At 54.4% G+C, this 20,119-nt stretch overlaps 1 protein-coding gene and 1 long non-coding RNA gene across 3 annotated transcripts; both read right to left on the bottom strand.

The window, feature by feature from the left end:
• Positions 1-5,254: 5,254 nt before the first annotated feature.
• On the bottom strand, positions 5,255-9,582 carry LOC136023792 (uncharacterized). Its single transcript, XR_010616702.1, has 3 exons — positions 9,500-9,582; positions 8,360-8,477; positions 5,255-5,581 (listed from the first exon to the last, which is right to left on the bottom strand). It is a non-coding gene; the product is annotated as an uncharacterized LOC136023792 (long non-coding RNA).
• A 2,087-nt stretch (positions 9,583-11,669) lies between these two features.
• Positions 11,670-19,888, bottom strand: TNNT2 (troponin T2, cardiac type). Of its 2 annotated transcripts, XM_065698359.1 has the most exons (12): positions 19,813-19,888; positions 18,275-18,331; positions 17,753-17,785; positions 16,979-17,000; positions 16,030-16,090; positions 15,816-15,932; positions 15,430-15,507; positions 15,195-15,305; positions 14,734-14,843; positions 14,286-14,376; positions 13,254-13,294; positions 11,670-11,956 (listed from the first exon to the last, which is right to left on the bottom strand). In XM_065698359.1, exons 5-12 carry the CDS (start codon positions 16,081-16,083, stop codon positions 11,908-11,910), a joined length of 651 nt encoding a protein of 216 aa, XP_065554431.1. In that variant the 5' UTR covers positions 16,084-16,090; positions 16,979-17,000; positions 17,753-17,785; positions 18,275-18,331; positions 19,813-19,888; the 3' UTR covers positions 11,670-11,907. The 2 variants fall into 2 exon arrangements, with proteins under 2 accessions (XP_065554431.1, XP_065554428.1); XM_065698356.1 differs by lacking the exons at positions 18,275-18,331; positions 19,813-19,888 and adding an exon at positions 17,258-17,293 and having other exon boundaries at positions 17,753-17,777.
• Positions 19,889-20,119: the final 231 nt, after the last annotated feature.

Genomic DNA, 20,119 nt, shown 5'->3' with positions numbered 1-20,119 from the left:
GCTGTGCCTACCCCTGTTTATTGATTTGATTTATTCAAGGGTAATCCAGAAGTGACATAGAAATGCTTTCCTATAGCGTGAAGGAGTTAAAGAGCCAGGAGAAAGGGGAGAAGGGGGAGATGGCTCAGGCGAGTGTTGATGCTGGTCAAAGCCATGACTGCCTGGTGCATGGAGCAGAGCCCGCACCCATTGCCATGCCCCTGGAGCCTCCTGGGTGATGCAGCAGCATCACTGCGGGGCTCAGCCACCGTGGGAAAGTCAGCGGAGCCACGGCACATCCCGGCTCAGGTGAGTCAGAGCCGCACCTTGCTCCGAGCAAGGAGGCAGCAGAGCCCCGAGAGGCACCCAAGGAAAGGCAGAGCACAAGAGGGTGCTTTGTACCCATGGCGGGGCTCGAAAACCCATCCCCACAGCTGAGCACTGGAGCTTTATCCCAGTAAAAACAGGGGTGAGGCCGTGTGCTGGAGGGTGGCAGCCAGTGGGAGAAGGAGAATGGATGGAGGAGATTTTCCCAAGCATAGCAGGGAAAGACTGACAGTGACTGGCGGGTCTCCAGCAGGCAAGAAAGGGAATGGGATGAGCAGTCACCATTACTCATGGGCAGGTAGGTAACTGCTCAGCATTGCCCTGGGAAGGGTCAAACAGAGCCCAGTGCTGGAAAAGCCGAGACCACGGCATGTGGGAATATCTTCTGCATGACTCCTCTAAGCTCTGTTCCTGTCACAGCCCTCCTGCCATGAGCACATCCCAGCATGAACACGCTCTGCAATCCCCAGAAACCAAGGCTGGGGAGCTGGTCCACACATCTGGTGTTTGGCAGAGAGATGGAACCTTTTCATCTCCATTCTGAGTTGGAGGGACAGGAGTGATGGTGGGGGACACATGCGATGCCATGCAGCCCTATGGCTAAGAACAGCGATGTGCGTGTGTTCCAGCAGCAGCAGAGCTGAGGTGCCTTCCATAAGCTATCCAAAGGGGAATGCAGCCTTCCTGGGAGTGGTTCGAGGGCAGCATCTCCATGGCGTCCAGTGCAAACCCAGACTGAGCACCCGTGTGGCACAACCTGAGGCCAAACCCTAAGGAGGAGCCAGGCCAAAACAGCTGGTGTCTTCAGGTTTCATTTAGCAAGATGCTGCAGGGGCAATCCCCACTTTTCACTGCATCTTTCTATCCTTACTTATGGATGTGCCACCGGGCTGCTCCTACTGCCCAGCATGACCAGGAGTGTTGTCATCACCCTGTCACCCTCCTTTGGGACCACAGAGAGCAGAGGAGCTTGGTACAAGCAGAGACACAAGGGCTGGCATCATGACAGTCTCTCTCTATTGCTCCAGCCTGGGTGGGATGTGTATCTTCTCACCTTCTCCTTCAATGTCTTAGGCTCATCTAGGAGTGAGTTTATCTCCTTTACAGGTGCGTATTTTGCACCTTGGGCATCTGTTCTGCTGTTGTTTGAGAGGGTCTCAGGCCATTAACACGTGGTTCCTGCTTCAGCGCTGAGCTGCCTTCACAGCACCCTGCAGGCACAGATCCTGGGGAGCTTGCTGTGCCTCTTCCTTCCCAGAAATCCTGGCACAGAACTCCTACATCACCTTAGGTGCTCTGAGATACCCCTGGATACCTGCTGGCTGCTGGAAGGGCTCAGGATGCACATCACGGATCAGGAATCTGCCTCCAGCAGGAAAGCTCATGTCCCTGGGAGACAGCCCAAAATCTGAGCCTTCGTGTCTGGACCCAGACTCTTGCTTTCAGCATCCTGCCAAGGAACCAGGCTGTTGGCTGCAGACAGAGCTTGGCACCCACTAAAACCAAGCTACACATTTAGGGCCTTAAATTTCACTCGCCAGGAAAGGGCTGCCCAAAGCCAGCGGTGATTTTACATCATCCTCTGGCTCCAAGGTGCAAACCTGGAATGTTTTAGTGGGACCTGAGGATTTTCACAAAGGATGAGTGAACTCAGAGCATCCGGATGCTCACATAGCTTTTAAAGTCATCTTGAGGGTCTCCAAGCATAATTTGCTCAGCACAAGTTTGCCAGCAGTGATAGTGGTGGTGCAACAAGGGGTACCCTGTGCCAGGCTGCTGGCATTGCGGAAGGAAAGGCTCTACCATCTCCTCCCCTCTAGCTCTGAGCAGCTACCATTTGCCAACACCTACCTCATCTGCACGGTTTTGCAGGGCTTGCAGGGCAGCTTCCTTGCTTTTATCTTGTTTTTAAGCTGCCAAACACCAGCTCTCCACAAACTGAGCTAAACAACCACATCTATAAAGTTTCCCTTACCACCCTGGCCTTCATTGCTTATTCCTCCCCATGGCAGATTAAAACTGGACACTGAAGTCTAAGGTAGTTGCTCTGGGCTCGCTTCAAAGCTAGTGGAGGGAAAGAGTGTGGTTCACCCCATCGACGGACAGGGATGGAAGGAGGGGGAAATTAATGTTGCTATTTCCACTGCTGATTCAGGAAGTCCAGATTGAGATAAGTGATGCTCAGACACTGGTAGGTGGCCTGAACCTCACCTCTTATCTTTTGTGAGCGCACATACACAGAAACACCCACTCTAATGCTGTACTGCAAAGGGACAATCTTCTTTCTAGGATGTCAAACCCCAGACCCTCCCTCCTACCCTAACTTCTCCTACCCCTGTGTACCCTGTCTCTATTCACAACCCACTTCTCTGGTGTAACCAGTCTAATAAAGCTCTACTAATCCTAAATCAGCCACATGAGCATACCCTAAATGCCACCTATGCTACCCAACCCGCCACCTACACTTCCCAAAGTGCTCTACCCCCAGGATGGGACAGCAAACAGCGCATTTCTTGTGTCTTTCTGACGTGACCATGAACCTGCTTTCAGACCACCAAAAAGGGTGAAAACAGGCAGAAGCTTCGCAATGCTGCTGCAAACCCCTGCTGCAACCCACCATTAGAGATAAGTGACGGCCATCACCACTTCGCTGACAAACCCATCTCCTGGGGTCGTGAAGCCACCCAGGACATTCGCTTTCCTTGGGTTGCAAGCAAAAGTCTGAAGAGAAAAGGTTGACATCCTCAGCACCACCCATGTGCTGGAGGGGAAGGCTCCTTTAATGGTTAGGATTAAGAGGACTTCACTGTAAATAGCTGGGCTCTCTGACTCACGTTCATAGCTTGATTCCTTTTGTTCACCCTTAGAAGGAAACCCTTCTAAGTGAATTTCCTTTGTGACTTGTGCCTGCTTTCACTGTATACGGTTGGACACAAAGTAATGCAAAGAAAGGCTTGCGTGGCAAAAGAGTGCTTCATCTGATTGGGCAGCCTTGCCTTTTCTGGTGGTGCTCTGACCCCCCAGGTGAGGGTTGGAAACGGTGCCAGTAGCCTGCAAAGGCAATGCAAATGAGACGTCTCATTCCCCAAACAGGGATATTGTGAATCCAGCACCTGTGGCCAGCAACACAAGGAAACACCTCACAGACTTGTACAAAGGTGGCTCGGCAAGGGGAGATGCTACCAGGTGAAACCCACAGGTAGGAAGAAAGCAGTTGGGTATTTCATTTACATTTGTGTCATGGGAGATCTCCTCTCACGTGTGTGGGTTTGTGCAGGCACATGCACGCGCCTGAGGGATGAGGCTCATTGCTCAGCCTGGCCTTTTCCCATGGACTTAAGAGCTTGTGGTACTGTTGGAGCACATTCGGGTCAAGCTGGAGACAGGTTGGAGGTCTGCAGCGTGATCAGGGCAACCCACATGGAATCTTCTCCTACAAAGCAGGTGGGTATTTATGCTCATGGTCTTGAATTCAATAAGAGGCTCAGTTTTGCATGTGAGGCCATTGCAATGGAGCCACAGGGCTCCATTCATAGAATCATAGAATCATAGAATAGTTTGTGTTGGAAAGGACCTCAAGATCATCCAGTTCCAACCCCCCCCTGCCACAGGCAGGGACACCTCACACTAAACCATGCACCCAAGGCTTCGTCCAACCTGGACTTGAACACTGCCAGGCATGGAGCACTCACAACCTCCCTGGGCAACCCATTCCAGTGTCTCACCACCCCAACAGGAAAGAATTTCCTCCTTAGATCCAATGAACCCGTTACCCCTTGTCCTGTCACTACAGTCCCTGATGAAGAGTCCCTCCCCAGCATCCCTATAGGCCCCCTTCAGACACTGGAAGCTGCTCTGAGGTCTCCACGCAGCTTCTCTTCTCCAGGCTGAACAGCCCCAACTTCCTCAGCCTAAACTTTCCTTGCAGCAGGCCACATCGCTGCACACACAAGCTTAGGAAATGCCCTGGCCAGATCCCCAAATTGCCAGATACACAACTAGTGACCAGCTATGTAGACAGAGCTGTTCTATGTATTGCTCTCCACAGGGCATGGCAGTTGTCCGGCCAGCATGGCCTTTGCAGACACAGTAATAATGCTTCTAATACTGACTTCTCTTTGAATGTAACCAGACACACTTAAGCTGCTTTGTGAAGACAGATGCTAATTCACCTCATTCATAACCTTCTGGGCTGTTTCAGTTTTAGTGCTCTGTAAAGATTTCAGGTTCTCAGATGCTGAACTGGATCCCTAATACACTCAGATCACATATTAAAAACCCCATTGGCCTCATTCTTCCTTTTTACGTCCAAGTGGAAATTAGTAAGAAGAAGACTGAAACGAATAGTCCAGATTCCAAGTGATCATATATCCTGCCAGGGTTGGGCTAAATCTTAGTCCCTGGCTATTATCAGTAGAGGGATGCTAACCCATCCCACTCTGCCTGCCTGGTGCTAAGGAGCTTTAGTCTAAAGAGGCACTGAGCTTTGGCAAAGAGCTGCACTGAACAAGGATAGAACTGGGCGTGTGGACACTTCAGCTTTGAGTGCTGTTAAGCATCTGGGGCTGAGCCTGGACTTCATTGCACTGTCACAAAAAGACAAAGATTGCAGATAATGAGCTAATAACACTTCACTTTCCCAGCCTGCTTTGCATCTTCAAAGCTCTCCTCAAGAACAAACTAATTAACTGTCCAGAGCAGAAGCTCATGACTAAGAGCTGAGAAACCCCGTGAATCAACCCGCTTGCAACAGCTCTGTGCAGGTTTGAGTGAAAACTCCTTCTGGAGGAAGGTCTGCTCACTGCCCCGACGGGTCACACCGATCCCCAGCCACATTCCAGGGCTGTGAGCCTTGCGGATGGACCCAGCCCAGGAGAAGCCCCAGTGACTTCAAAAGAGCAACAGCTTGACAGGAATGCCCCAAAACCAAACCGTGTGGCTTCCTCCTTTTAATCTGCATGGGCGCTTGAAAGTGCTGAGCTAACAGTCCCATGGCAAAGCTCATCCCGATCCGCTCCGGAAGACTTCACTTGCAAACAGCCTTTTTCCAAGACCATTAAACCAGGAAGAACCAGGGTCTGTTAGTGCGGAATTGGCTTTCCTTAACGTAACCCTGGGTGCTGAGGACCTGGCTTTGGAGCTGTGTCTGCATCTTACAGAGCTGTGTTGAAGTCCCAGCTCACCTATTCCTTGCTTTGGGCCAATTATCTGCTTCCACAAGAATGTGACTTCTCTTGCAGGTCCTTGGCTTTTGGGGAGCACGGGTCACATTTACCTGAGCAAAAGAGAGATGAGAACGTCATGGGTTTTTCTATGGGTAAATGAAGTCAGAGACCCAGCCCTGTGGAAGAATTTAGGCATTTCAAGCCAAGAATTTTGCCTTGGAAACTCCTGCGTAGCTGCTTCTATTTCCACCAGGAAACATCCCTGCTCTGCCTCTGAGGCACAACCTTTACAGGACAGACCAAATAAAACCCAGTTTCCCCACATCCTCTGCAGATTTCAGCCCACAGGTTGTGGGGTACTGCTGGGGAGCAAGTGCGGCTGTGGGGTTTGTAAAAGGTGAGAGCCTCACCAAATCCAAGGACACGCTTCAGGGATGCCAGCCCCATCTCACAACCCCTCAGTCCCAGGGATGCTGGGATGTCAACGTACAATGTCCCCACTGTAATGCAAGCATCCATCCCACCCGGTGTGCCAAGGACCTTGCAATGAAGCACTTTCTGCCCCTCTGCTTTGCCCAAGGTGTTAGAAAGCCCAGTTCAAATCTGCAGCTTCCACTAAAGGATTGAGGTGCCTCAGGGAAACCTTTCTGGAGCTGAAGCTCTCGCATCTGCGAGGCAGCACTTTTGGGCCAAATGCTTCTCCATAGAGCTCAGGGCCAGGTTTCCAAAATATCTGTCTTGGGACACTGAGGTCTGGGAAAAAATCCATGGACGAGTTTTGTCTCCATGAAACACCCAGGGTTGGTATTCATGCTATGCCCCATGGAGCCACCCACAGCTGAGACGTGGAGCAGACTGCGATTGCTGCCCTTTGGTCCCTCACCTGGTTTGTGGGCAGAAGGTCTGGGGACTTTTGCATCGCTTTTCTTTCTTTCTTTCCCCAAAATACAGTTCCTCCTATGGGTTGTGTGTGGTAGGTTTATCCTGCCCTTAGCCCAAGGGCCTGCAAGCTAAACTGGGATTTCCCTGCAGCCACAGGGAAATGCCAGTAACTTCCAGAATCCTTTAGCTGCTCGTCCTTCGCGATGATAACGTTTGGATGGCTGGAGTTAATCACAGGGCTTAGGAACTTACAGGACTAACTGCCCCATTGAGCAAATAACCAGGAGCTGCAGTGACAACCCATCCTGCTGCAGTGAGCTCCTTCCAGCCAGGACCCCGTCCTCCTGGCTTTGCCCTGCCAGGTCACCCAACACTGAATCACCTTTTGGAGATATTGATCTCTGCCCCCTGCCAGGAGAGAGCTGGAATCTAAACCAGGAGATGAGTGCACTGGCTGAGCATCGCTGTGAGCTGGGATGAATCCGGACGCACAGAGCCTGGTTTACATCGTGCGGCTGGAGGAGCAGCAAGTTGAGCCCTGGCTGAAGCTTATGGTTTCCAGGGATCCTGCTGAGAGATCTGGAACTGTGCAGTGCTGACATCTCCTCCATGCTGTGGCTGCTCCACCATGGAGCAGCCAATCCAACGTGGCATCCATGGAGCACCAAGGAGGGTGATGGGGATATCCCCGAGATGCTCAGCCCAGGGAGGGAGACCTATCCTCCTGGAAGGGCCTTTGGGCACCTCTTCCAGCACCCAGAAGTGCTTCTTAGTCTTCGCCCAGGGTGATTCTGCTTGTGATTATATCAAAGTGTTTGAAACAGTGGTCTGAACAAAAACTGAGGGGGAAAAACCTCCCAAAGCCAAAGGCTCCCTTTCCATTATATGTTTTTCCAAAAAAAAAAAAAAATTAAAATCAGCAGAATTTGAGACTTACCGAACTGACTCGAATTTCATGTTGTGTCAATCTCAGCGTGCGGTGTGGCGCGGCACACAGCTGACACCCTGACAGCTCCCAGTGTAGCACCGCACCACCGGAGAAGTTAGAATAATTGCTCTATTTTTACAGCTAATCAGCAGCATCTGGTTCACAGTGGAAGATCAAAGTTCCCCGGGATCAAAGTGTTCCATCTTTGTCAGGATATCAAAGCCAGATTTATTGCTCTGTGACTGGGTTTGTTTACGGGTGCAGATAAAAGGGACGAGCTGCTCACAGCACTTCCGAAAGCAGGAGAGCGCTGTCAGTGGGGTGATCTCAATATTGCACCATGCCACAATCTAAGGCATCAGTTGTAGCGCTGGCGTTATAAATCAGCGTCACATAAAGACAGCACTGAAGGCTGCAGCTCAGCTGGGGTTAAAAATCAGAGCTCAAAGCCATCTCCTATCAGACTAAGGAGAGATAGGAACTTGAATCTTCCACCTTGCCAGCAAGTGCTGTAACCTCCAAGCTGTTAGATAAGGGATGTGCTGCCTTCCTCTGCTGCTCTTCCCTCCTCCTCTGTGTCCTTTGCTTAAGACTTAGCCTCAGAGGCAAGCTGCGTAAAACCCCATTTGCACCATAGGTGCTGAGCTGCTCAGCAGCATCAGGCTCCATCAGCATGAACCCAGGCAGCCGCACCATGCGGGCTGGTTGCAATGATTAGGTGGTTGTGGTGCCATCCTGGGATTAGGAAGTGGTGGTGGCATCTCAGGGCCGGGATCAGGCACTCCTGGGTCTGGCAGTGCAATTGAATCATCTACAGCAGACCAGCTGCTAGCAGCTTTATTTCATGCATGAAGACAAACACGGAGAACTGCTGTGCAATGCGGATCTTCCCAGGCGTGGGTCATGCCAGGTCTGAAGGCGAAGCCCCCAAGCTCACCCTTCATCGCTCCATCTCTTTCTGAAGACACCTGGCCTCAGAACTCCAAACGTGGGGCTCTGGGCCTCATGTTCTAGGGGTTTCCCCAGAGGTGATACCATGCAGCTCTGGTGCTCAGCATTGCCTTTACCAGTCATGTACCTTATGGATCCAACGCTGGGCAAATGGCTGATCTCTGTCTCAGCATCGCAGTGCTCCTGCTGGTGGTGGCTGCCCTTTGCCAAAGAGCGTAGTTTACACCAGGGACTTCAGCAGAAACCTGGGCATGAGAGCACATGCAAAAGCAGTGATTCAGACATCACCAGGAAGCTTATTTTCCTTCCACTAAGTGCCAATAAAATGCTGCTTCCAGACAACAGCTAAAGCCTCTTCCTTTCCATCCCAGAGCATTGCTGCCTGCTTTGTCAGCGGCACTTGTTTCAAGGACATGGGTCATTGCGTAGATGCTAAACTGTGCTTGTGGTGCATTAAAGACTTCATTGATGATTTAACACATTTGTGGAATCAGCACAAACCGTGGATGACTTTAACCAATTAAAGGTGATTAATTGATACCTATGAATTAGCTGCTATAGGCAGTGATTTACAGGGTTAAGATCTTAAATGAAACCTAAAGTTTTATAAGGCATTTAAAAATAACCATAAAAAAGCCTTGCTAACGTCAGATGCTTGCAGGAACAAACGGACCTGCCCTGCAGGGAGGTGCTGAGGAAGCCCATCACACAGCAACACGATGGCTTGGGACTCGGAAGATGGGAGCTCCAGGTCTGGAAGGTGTTTCCGAATTGAACATTTACATCCTGTTTCTCTCTTTCAAAACGCAGCCTGTTGTTAGGCCCAACGTGCAAGCCGTCAGAGCCTGGACTGCTTCATTATCTGCAGTCTTTTCATAGAATCATAAAATGGCTTGTGTTGGAAGGGGACTTAAAGACCATTTAGTCTCTAATAGAGGAGACTGATAGACTAATAGACTCCTCTAATAGAGGAGTGTCAAGTAGAAAAGGCGAAAGGACCCTGGCATCCTGCACTGCACAGTGTGGGACTCAACCTGATCCTTGTGCAGTGTTTTGGCTGAGACACCAGAACTGCCCTCGAGTGGACACTGTGTTCACGTTCTGTGCTCCAGAAGGGCTGCTCCTCAAAGGACCACAGAATGAAGGATGTTAGCACGCAACAGCAAAAGGTGCTGTTCCTCTGCAACATGCTAGAGGATGCTATATCTTATAGCTCCTGGAGGGAAGATGCTCTGCTAGGGAGGGGAACAGAGCTCTCTGTCCTTACCACACTCCAGAAGGTGCTGGTGCTTTGACCTGGCATCCAGAGGTTCTGCTGCCCATGGGGACATTGGGACCACACTGCAGTGCTGCAGGACACGAGTGCACGGCAGATCTCCACAACAACCTGGCACTGCGAGGTTGTTAGCACCCTGCATGACCCTCCAAGGACTGCTGCCAGGGGTCCTCGCTCTGCAGCTCACAGCAGCATGGCCAGCCCCTGGTAAGTCTCAACTCATCCACTTGAGTGCCCTTTCGGTACTTTAAAGGGGCCTATGAGAAAGATGAGGAGAGACTTTCTAGCAGGGTCTGCTGCAACAGGATGGGGTGGGGGGGTGGTTTTAAACTGAAAGAGGGGAAATACAGGCTGGGTGCGAGGATAAAATCCTTTACAGTGAGAGGGGCACAGATTGCCCAGGGAGGTGGTGGATGCCCCATCCCCGGAGACATCCCAGGCCAGGCTGGATGTGGTTCTGAGCAACCCGCTCTGGTTGAAGATGTCCCTGCTCATCGCGGGCGGTTATGGATTAGATGAGCTTTAAGATCCCTTCCGACCCCAGCCGTTCTATGCTCCTATTGCAAAGGGCTCCTCTGCCCTGCCCGAGCGGAGCCCCGCGGGCGCGGGGGGGAGGCCGGTGGCAGGGCTGGGCGCTGACTCAGCTCCGCTGGCACGGCGGTGCCACCGGGGCAGGTTTCGGCCCCGGCGCAGCGGGAGCCGGGCTGGCGGGGCTCCAGCGCGCTGCCGGGACAGGCATCGCTGTGGGAAGCAGGGAGTGTCTCCGTACCCCCACCCCTGGGCGCTGCCGGCCCCGCAGGGACGGGCAGAGCGGCTGCGGGGCCGCGGAGCCGCACCGGGCACCGGCGCTGCCGGGGAGGTGTTGAGGGTGGGAGCCTGGGGAAAGGGGGTGTTTATTTCCCAGCTTTGGGCCCTGGGCGCTCCGCTCTCCTCTGACATCAGATCCGAGCTGAACTTCCCCTGTTCCACTCTGAACCCATCGCCCCTTGTCCTACCGCTCCAGTCCCTGATGCAGAGCCCCTCTCCAGCATCCTTGTAGCCCCTGTCAGACACTGGAAGCTGCTCTGAGGTCTCCACGCAGCTTCTCTTCTCCAGCCCCAATGTTCTCAGCCTGTCTGTACAGGAGGTGCTCCAGCCCCTCCTGATCCTCGCGGTCCTCCCTCATCCCCTTAAGGCATCAAGTTCATCCCTCCCCACCTCGGTTTTGAGGCCTGTTTACCCTCCACTTGCTGGTTACTAAAGCTGAGGCTTCCCAGAGGCTTGTTCCCCAAAACCTGATGGCATGTGTTGAAACAGGCAAAACAAGTCATCATCCAACCCGCAGCATAAGAGAGAAAACTTCAAGGATGCTCACACCTCCCCAGGTCTGGGACAGAGAGGACAGGCAGCCCCAGCAAGAGGGGAGACAAAACGTCTTGCCAAGGGACAAGAACCCTTCAAAGATCAACCATCCTCTGCACCTATTCCTTCCCCTCTGCTCTGGAAACGCCTCACAGATGAGGTTTAACAACTGCATGGGACAGCTTGCCCCAGGAAACGGTCATGCTGTCCAGATCCATGCAGCAGGAACTCAGGATTATGCAGCTGATGCGCCACCACGGGCACTGCAAGTGGAAGCATGCTTCAGAGATGCCTACGGCTAGACGAAAGAGATCTGCACACCTGGAAGGACAGAGGAATGGTCTCCCCACACTGATTTTTTCTCAAACCTTTGCTGTGTGCTGTCAGAAACATGCAGAGGAGGCGAACACAGTTGGTCTGGGCCCTTTAGGAAGAGGTGGAAATATGAGTTATAATGGCCTGGAGCTGGGTTTGTTTAATCCATGCACCAATAGGCTTGGAAGCAGCACCCCTACCCATGCTGTCCCACAGGGCCAACCCTGACTCAGAGCCGAGCAAGGGGGGTCTGGTACAGCAAAAGCAGGAGCTAAAGGGTCCATAACGAGGTTTGCCACAGGAAGAGCAGTCAGACCACCGGGGTCTGTTCCAAAACCTCCCAAGCACTGCAGGTGTGAGATGCTGTGAGGCAAGGGGACGATGTTCAGGAGGTCCTGAATGGCTGCTGCATCCTCCTGCACCCCAAGGAGCTGCGCTGCTCAGCCGAGCTCTGTCCTGCGCCTGCTTCCTTTGGGCTTAGGGCTTCAGGATGGAGACAAGACCCTGACCCCGTCCCTGTTCTCTTTATTTACAGACACAACATCAGCGGGGGGTGTGGAGGTGGGAAACGGCGCCTTGTGAAGCATCTGCCCAAGCAGGCAGCGCTGCGCCTGCAGCCAGGCCCGGCAAGCCCTCTGCAGTGGGAGGGCGTGCGGTGCTGGCTCCAAGAGGTGGGGAAGGCAGATGGTGGACCAAAGGCCACACACCTCCCCACGGCTGAGCCGCCTTCGCCTCCTGAGCATCTATTTCCACCGGCCACCTACCATGGTCTTCCCACGGGCAGCCTTTGACCTGGGAGGGAAGGAGAGAAGTGCATGTAAAATGGCATTAGTGACTGTGAAAGGGGGGATAAGTCATCTCCAGTTGATGCTCACTGGGGGGAAGAAGGTCCTCAGTGGCCCCAGGTAAAACCTTGGAACCTGAGTCATTGCATCTATGTGTTTTGGGGTTCTATGGAAGAAGCTCATGCATTTTGCCAGGTGTCTCTAAGGACCCTCAATTCCCTTCCCGTATTTCTCCCTCCCAAGATTCCTTCAGAAAGGAATCAACAAGTTGGATCTCTGGTGGCAGAGGGACAAAAGCGGCTGCAGGATCCATCTCTCAAGAACCAGAAGCTGTGGTGATGTTAGTCAGGACCCACCACATCAACCTCCTTAACCAGGATCAGGGGAACAGACACTGCTGTGGGCACAGATCAGCTGAGAGGAGGAGGAAGAGGAGGAGGAAGCTCAGGTGGACAGTGAAGGGCATTACTGGCGTGTCATCCTGAGGGTCACCACAGCAGCTTTGGCTGCCAATACTTGGCATTGCCTCCTCCGTCAGCCCTACTGCTAGCCCCAGTGTCTATGCAGCACACATGCACTGGGAGACACACAGCACTGGGGAAGTGGCTGTACTCACCCTTTGCTGCAGTAACAGGCCGTGATGGGGCGGAAGAGAAGAGAGATTTGGTGTAAGCAGGTGGGAGATGCTGCTACCTGGCACACGGGGCAGGCTGAGCACCTCTCATGTGAGGTGACAGCAGGGATGTGAGAGCAGCATGGTGCTCCCAAGGCTGGGAGTTAAACACCCCTCTCTGCCCTAATACAAAGGGTCCCCCTGTCCTGGGCAGGGAACACGGGCACGGGGACAGGCTCTCCTGCACAGCTCCCTCAGCCCATGGGATTTCCCTTCCTACACAAGCTGGAGTCTCCAGCACCCTCCCTGAGATGCTGGGCAGAGCCCCTACAGGGATGGAGGCTGATGGAGGCTGGTAGGACCCCCCAGGACACAAGGCTCCATATGCAGAGGTGGGGTCTCCCCAGGGTCCATCCCCATCTGGGGTGCCTGGGGCAGGAGGAAGCTTGGTGGAGGTGGGAGGCAATGGCTTGGGTCTGTCAACAGCAGCAGAGCAGCATCGATGCTGGGCCAGGCCTACAGGTCCATGAGCACTGGGTACCAGTGGGACCAAAGGCAGGAGTGGGAAGGACAGGAGATGGCTCTGTGAGAGTACCAGAGGGGCAGGAGGTACCCAGGGAGGGAAGTGGAGCCAGGGGAGCAGGGAGCTGGAAAGGCAGGAGGAGGGATGCTGAGCCTGCCCGGGACTTACACTTTCTGGTGGTCACTGACACGGTTTCGGAGGACGTTGATCTGCAAGAGAAATGCAGGCGGGTGCTGAGGCTGGGCAGGATGCCCCACACCCAGCCAGGGATGGGGGACAGGGTGAGGATGCAGATTCCTCACTGCTCTCCCTCCCCTTGCATGGGGTTCAGCGCAGGGCTGTGATGTGCAGCACAGCAGGAAGCCTGTTGGGGTGCAAAGGACTTGCTCCCAGGAGCTGGGTGGTCACAGGGCCACCACACAGCCCCTTGCACCGCCTGCCACATCCTCCAGCATTTCATAGCTGTGTGCTCAGCTTTGCCGGGGTTGGTTTCATCCTGGCTCACAGAACCCCAGCCTGGTTTGTGTTGAAGGGACCTTAAAGCTCCTCCAGCTCCAACCCCTGCCACGGGCAGGGACCCCTTCCACTGGAGCAGCTTGCTCCAAGCCCCTGTGTCCAACCTGGCCTTGAGCACTGCCAGGGATGGGGCAGCCACAGCTTCTCTGGGCACCCTGTGCCAGCGCCTCAGCACCCTCACAGGGAACAGCTTCTGCCTTAGATCCAACCTGAACTTCCCGTTTCAGTCTGAACCCATTACCCCTTGTCCTGTCACTACAGTCCCTGATGAAGAGCCCCTCCCCAGCACCCTTTTAGCCCCCTTCAGACACTGGAAGCTGCTCTGAGGTCTCCACGCAGCTTCTCTTCTCCAGGCTGAACAGCCCCGACTTTCTCAGCCTGGCTCCATACAGGAGATGCTCCAGCCCCTGAGCATCCTCATGGCCTCCTCTGCGCTTGCTCTGTTGAGGTTTTTGTCCCCAACAGCTCCACTGAGGACAAAATCTCCATAAAGGAGGAGGCTGTGGCTTTGCTCTCAGTGCAGAGCCTGTTGGGTGTCTGTCACCCCATGCACCCTGGGGGCACAGTCCTTTCCTGATGCAAGCAGCTTCCCTGTGACAGCAGGGTCAGTCAGACAGCCCCCTCCCCATGGCCTCGATGGGGAGCAGGAGCAGCAGCCAGGCACACGGGGCTGACTGAGCTCACCTCGTATTTCTGCCGCTTGAACTTCTCCTGCAGGTCAAACTTCTCCGCCTCCAGGTCACGGATGCTTTGCCACAGCTCCTTGGCCTTGTCCCTGTGGGAAGGGGTCAGTGCAGGAAAGGGACGTGGCTCACCGCAGGGGACAGGGCAGTGATGCCACCGACGTGCAGGCTCTGTGCCCAGATGGGGATGTGTGACACATGCGGCAATGCCAGTCCCACGCACGGACCAGAGCCATGGGGGAGGCTGGGACAGACGGGGACATGCACGTCCCATGCGTGGAAGCGTGGCTCCCTCTGATGGCTACGGCTGTCAGCAGCAGCCTGGCAGAGCCACACAGCCCCTGTCCCCGCTGGGGTGTCACAGCCCATCACCCTCTTGTCGAGGCTGCAGCCCCAGCCCAGGATGCTGCCGCAGAGCAGAGCTCCTGTCCTGGAGAGCCGGTGCTCACCTCAGCCTGTCCTCATTGAGGTGGTCGATGTTCAGGGGCTTCCGCCGCTCGCTGAGGATCTTCTTCTTCTTTTCCCGCTCCGTTTGCTTCTTCCCCCCCTTTTTCTCTGACTGAGGAAACCAGCAGCCCATTGGAGGCAAGGAAATCTGCTCAACCTTCCCTCTATCCCCATCCCCAGCTCTGCCCCAACACCCTCAGCTCTGGGGACGCTGGAAGCACACGAGGTCCTTAACATCCTTAAGGAAACCTTGGCAATAGTGGACAAGACACCCCCCACCCCTGTTCCTGTCCACGAGGTGAGGCCGGACCCCGACCAGCATCTTCAAAGCAGAGCTCGCAGCTCACTTTGGCTCTCTCGCTGCTGCTGTGACCCAAGAGCAGTGCTGCGAGGCCAGCCCGCGGCTGAGCCCTTCCCAGGAGCACCAGCCCCTGCATTGCAACCACCCAGGGTGGGATCACACCTTCTGCATGTAGCCTCCAAAATGCAGCATGTTGGAGAAAGCCTTCTTCTTCCGCGCTTCCTCCTCAGCCTTCTTCCGCGCCTCCTCTTCCTCTTTGCGAGCTCTTTCTTCCTGCCAGGGTCAGAAGTGGGTCAGGACAGAGACCTCATGGACAGCTCAGGCTCCCGTGTGCTCCATGGCCAGGCTGGAGCTGCCCATGGAGCATCCCGAGTTCCATCCCTGGGGGCACACTCACAGCCATGCGGGCTTGTCGCTCCTTCTCCCTCTCGCTGCGGATTCGCTGCTGCTCAGCCCTCTCCGCTCGCCGCTTTTCCTGCAGAAGGAGAGGACATTGGCTTGGACACTGCATCCTCGCTGTCCATAGGGACACATCCCTGACCCCTCTGAGAGCCCCAGGGGAAGAGCTGCTGCTCTCACGTCTCCTAAGAGAGCATGCGGAGCAGTGACCATGGGGAAAGGCACCGCAGCATCATGGCAGCCAGGCCAAGGGCTTTCCAGGCACTAGGGGACAAAATCTGGCTCAGATCTCAGGCTTTGTCTAGCAGGGACATGGGATGTGTCAGGTCTTTCTGTCAGGGCCATGGGGGAAGGATCACAGCTGGGGGAAGGCTGCATACATACAATCCTGTCCTTGAGGGACATGAGCTCCTCTTCCTCCTTCTTCCTGCTCTCAAAGTGCGCTTCAATGAGAGCCTGCAGTTCGTTCAGGTCCTTCTCCATGCGCTTGCGGTGGATGTCCTGCACCAGACAGAAGTAGCAGTGGTGGCCCCCATGAGTGAAGCCCTCCAGGAGCTGCTGGGTACCTCGCAGGGGTGACATCTTGTGCACTACTTACATCAAAATCCAGTCTCTCGCCATCTGGGATTTTGGGAGGCACCAGGTTTGGCATAAAGACCCTGCAGGAAGGTGAGGAGGAGGAGGGTGAGCCTGCAGCCAGTACCTGGGACAGGACGGTGCCTTTCAGCCAGGTGCTGATCTACCCAGCCCTCCTCTCTGAACCTCACGGTCCCCAGGGATGCAGAGCACACTCTGAGGACAGGGAGGTGTAATCCTGCTTGCTGGCCATTGCCAGCTGGACAGCTTCAGAGGAAGACCCGCAGCATTCCCGGGAAGCACTCCAAGGCGCCCGCATGGCTGGAATAACTCTGCAAGCTGCAGGCAACTTGGCCACGAGCCTTTGCCAGGCACCCTGGTGCTGGCAGGCACCCCAGTGCTCACCCAGCAGAGCACAGAGGAACTGTGTGATCTGGCACAGAGAGATGGAAACCACGCTCATCCTCTGCAGGCTTGAGAGGGGCAGAGGATGCTCAATAGAGGCACATAAAGATGAAGGGATTGTGGCTGAGGACAGAGCTGCCTCCCATAGTGCGGCATTGCAGCGGTCCAGGGGGACCTGCATGTTCCTGGCAACGGTTCACAGCTCCTGCCTCGTGCCATCCATGGCCAGGCACACGCTGCAGAAGCATGACCCTGGCTGTGCCATGGACCGTACCCCAGGCTTGGGTGCACACAGGGTTTCTCCAGCTGCAGGGCCAAAGGGCAGATGAGCTTCCCCCAAGGAACACTAAAAATGCTTCAAAACCGCCAAAAGAGCTCATCCTCAGGATCCCCTTCCTATTCTCTGTCTGTCTGCCCGTTTCTCTTCTTTTTCTCTCCATGTCCCAGTCCCACCCTGCTTTCCTGCTTTCAGACCTCAATGTCCCATGCCCTCTCTGGATCATGGCGCTAAGCCCATCACACAGAGCCTCTGCCCTGGCACAGCTCCTCTTGACATTGACACTTACTTGGGTTTTGGCTTCGATTCACCTTCAGGTCCCCAGGAACAGGAGAGAAAGACAATGTCAGTGTCACAGAGGCAACCTTGACCCAAACCCCACCACACTGAGCAGAGCCACCCTTCTCCCCCATGGATTCTCCTCCAGCAAAGAGGCAATGAGCTCTGGGCCAGAACCAGAGGCACACACTGGTGCTTCCGGCTGAGCAGAAAGCTGTTTGGAACCTCCTTAGGCAGGTGAAGGGACAGAGCCTCCCGCCCCAGAGAGCAACAAGGATGGATACTTCACCTTCCCCAGGCTCCTGCTCTCGGTCCCCCTCTCCACCTGTGGAAAATGTGATGCTTTGGCTGCCGGAGGCCAGCACCAGGGACACAGTGGGGTGGTTCCACCAGGCTGTTCCCCTCTGCTAAACCCAGCTCCATCCCTCCGGAATGAAGGCAGAGAAAGCCATTCCCTCTTGAGCATCCCTAACGCACAGACAGACCAGGAGGTATTCCTCTCCAAGAGGAACCCAGAGGTGCAAGTAGTGCTACCTTCTCCTGGATTTGGGGTGAATTCCTTACCTAGGCAGCACAAAGCCATCCCTCCTGCAAGCACCCTGCTTCCACAGCCCTGGCAGAGAATGGGGCCAGGGCATCCCTGCACCAGTTACCACAGATTTTCTATCATTTCCAGCAGCAAATGAATTCAACACCAAAACCCTGTTACAGGGGCCCAGTGTCTTGGGGGACTGGGATCAGGGCCGAAATAGCTGAAACTGTCTGTCCTCTGCTCCTGCTTTACCTTCTCCTGGTGTTTTCGTTTCATCTTCTTGTTCTGTTTTGAAGGCAATGGGGAGAATATGAGCACCCATGGGTGAGGACAGCCCCAGCACCCCAACTCAGGGAGCGCATCTGGGATCTGAGCCTGTCCCACCAGCCATGACAACACGGGGCACACATCAGGTCACTGCATCTGCTTCAAAGAGGTCTCATGAAGTCAAGTGTCTTTCAGTGGTGAAACACAGAAGAGCATGACCCCAGCTCTGGGATCCCTATGGGATCTCCTGGTGCAAGAAGCTGAACTAAATTTTGGCACTATTTTGGAGAGCTGGACACCAGCCAGCAGAAAACAGCATTATCTTTATGCTTGCAGAGCCCCTGCACTCAGGACATCAGGAAAGGCCAGCCCAGGTTTGACATCTTCTCACTGGGAAATACAGGTGGGAGCTGCCCTCTGTGCTATTGACCATGCTGGGACATCCCAGACCCTGCTCGGCACCCCAGAGCCAGGCCACGGGAGCTCGCTGGCAAAGCCACCACTCACCTTCTGCCTTGGTTTCTTCAGCCTCCTCCTCCGCTTCCTCTACCTGCTCTTCCTGCCCTGTGGAATAACGGGCAGCGTGAGTCCGAGAGCCGTTGCTCCCCTGGCTCCCTACAGACCCCCAGGACAACTGCAGCGTGGAGCCAGATGAGAGACCCAGCAGAGATGCAGCCACAGGAGAAAGAAGCAAAGAGCTTCACTCCAACCCTTCCCCAGGGCTCTGTGCTTGTGCACATCAGCAGATCCGCGGCCCCTCCCGGCTTGTCCCTCATTCCCTCTTATGCTCATCACGCTCCTATAGCCCAGGCTGGGAGGGGAGTGATTTCTATTGCTCCCCTCTAGCCCCAGCGAAGAGCAAGAGCGGATGGCATCAGAGAACGTGCCTTTGGCACCTTCCCAATCGTATTTGTGACACTGTGCGAGCATTCTTCCACTGGAGGGAGCAGTATCCCCACAAGAGTCCTGCACTGGGGGCAGAGCCGTGCTGGAGCCCGCAGGTCCTGGGAAGACTTGTGTTCCCCAGCAAGAGAGGAGGAAAGGAAGAGAAGGCAGCAAACCAGGCGTACATTGGTTGGTGTAAGAGAGGAGCCACAGACACAGGAGCAGACACACAGAGCACAGCAGGGCAGGGAGGGGGGAGTGCAAGAACTGAAAGATAGAAGTGGAAGAATGAAAGAAAACCATTTCCCAACCAGGGAGAGGCAAAAGACACACCGACATATTCATAGCAGCAGTGCAGAGATGAAATAAAGAAAGGTGCAATAGCTACCGTCTTCTTCCTCTATCCATTCTTCCTCTTCTGAGCCAGGGAGGAGGGAAAGGAATAAGTGCAGAGGTTAGTTGGATGCCACGAAGCTGCGGAGTGTATCTATGGTGTGCATGAGATGAGCACTCCAGCACTGCAGGGCTTTCCCCTTTGCGTGTCCCTTTGCTTTTAGTGCCTGGGATGCTTTGCTGTGCAGCAGCAAGAGGCTGAAGCAGCAAGAGGCTCGGCAAAACCCAGCTCCCAAACGCAGCCCAAACACACAGCCCAGATGTGCCTCAGCGTGTCTGCGTGCACCAAGGGCTTTGCTGCTTCATCAGGCTGAGGCACTTGGAGCTTTGTGCTTGAGCATCATTAATATACATTCAGCTGAGGCTCCAGCTCCTGTTGAGTTATTGGGCTCACACCTCTGCCTGTGCTGAGCCCAGCATTCCCATCCCTGCTTTGAGTCAAGGGACAAAAGATCCTGATTAAAACTCAGGCTGGTTTTGATCCTACTGATGTTTCAGGTGGAGAAATCCAGAGCATGGTTTCCTTTGCCATGAGTTACCCATCACAAAGGGGTCTCTCTGGAGACATTCAAAACCCACCTGGACACGTTCCTGTGTAACCTGCTCTCAGTGGCCCTGCCTTGGACCGGATGAGCTCCAGAGGTCCCTTCCAACCCTAATGATTCTGTGCTTCCTATCAAGGAACTTACCACCAGAACCCACCCAAGCAAACACTGACCCAACCACACTTGTCTCTTGGTTCTCAGAAGCACCGATGAGGCACCTACCTTCTTCCACGTACTCCTCTTCAGAGAGCACACGTGCACACAGGAAAGAGGGAAGGGAAAGAGATGCAGGTTATTGGAGCTGCTTGGATCATTTCTTTGCTTCAGCCTCAGGGCAGATGCAGATGGTCCACGTCCTCTTACCTTCCTGCTCCCTGCAAAGCACAACATGGATTTGTGGTGTTACAATGGGGCACGTGTGTCCATCAGTCCCTTCAAAGTGCTCAACTGATGCTTCAGCAGTGGGCAGAGCACAGCACCATTTTGCAGCCTGAGAAGATCAAGTGACCACGGCCTCTCATCCTAGAAA

Source organism: Lathamus discolor, chromosome 19 (genome assembly GCF_037157495.1).
Source record: "Lathamus discolor isolate bLatDis1 chromosome 19, bLatDis1.hap1, whole genome shotgun sequence".
NCBI classification, from domain to species: domain Eukaryota; kingdom Metazoa; phylum Chordata; class Aves; order Psittaciformes; family Psittacidae; genus Lathamus; species Lathamus discolor.
This window is presented reverse-complemented; position numbering and strand designations above follow the sequence as displayed.

Excerpts from the sequence above, each read along its gene's own strand:
- TNNT2 (XM_065698359.1), bottom strand. The coding sequence starts at position 16,083 with ATGCCAAACCTGGTGCCTCCCAAAATCCCAGATGGCGAGAGACTGGAT. Across the intron at positions 15,933-16,029 it reads GCGAGAGACTGGATTTTGAT|GACATCCACCGCAAGCGCAT; the intron begins GTAAGTAGTGCA and ends TGTCTGGTGCAG. Across the intron at positions 15,306-15,429 it reads AGCGACAAGCCCGCATGGCT|GAAGAAAGAGCTCGCAAAGA; the intron begins GTGAGTGTGCCC and ends TGACCCTGGCAG.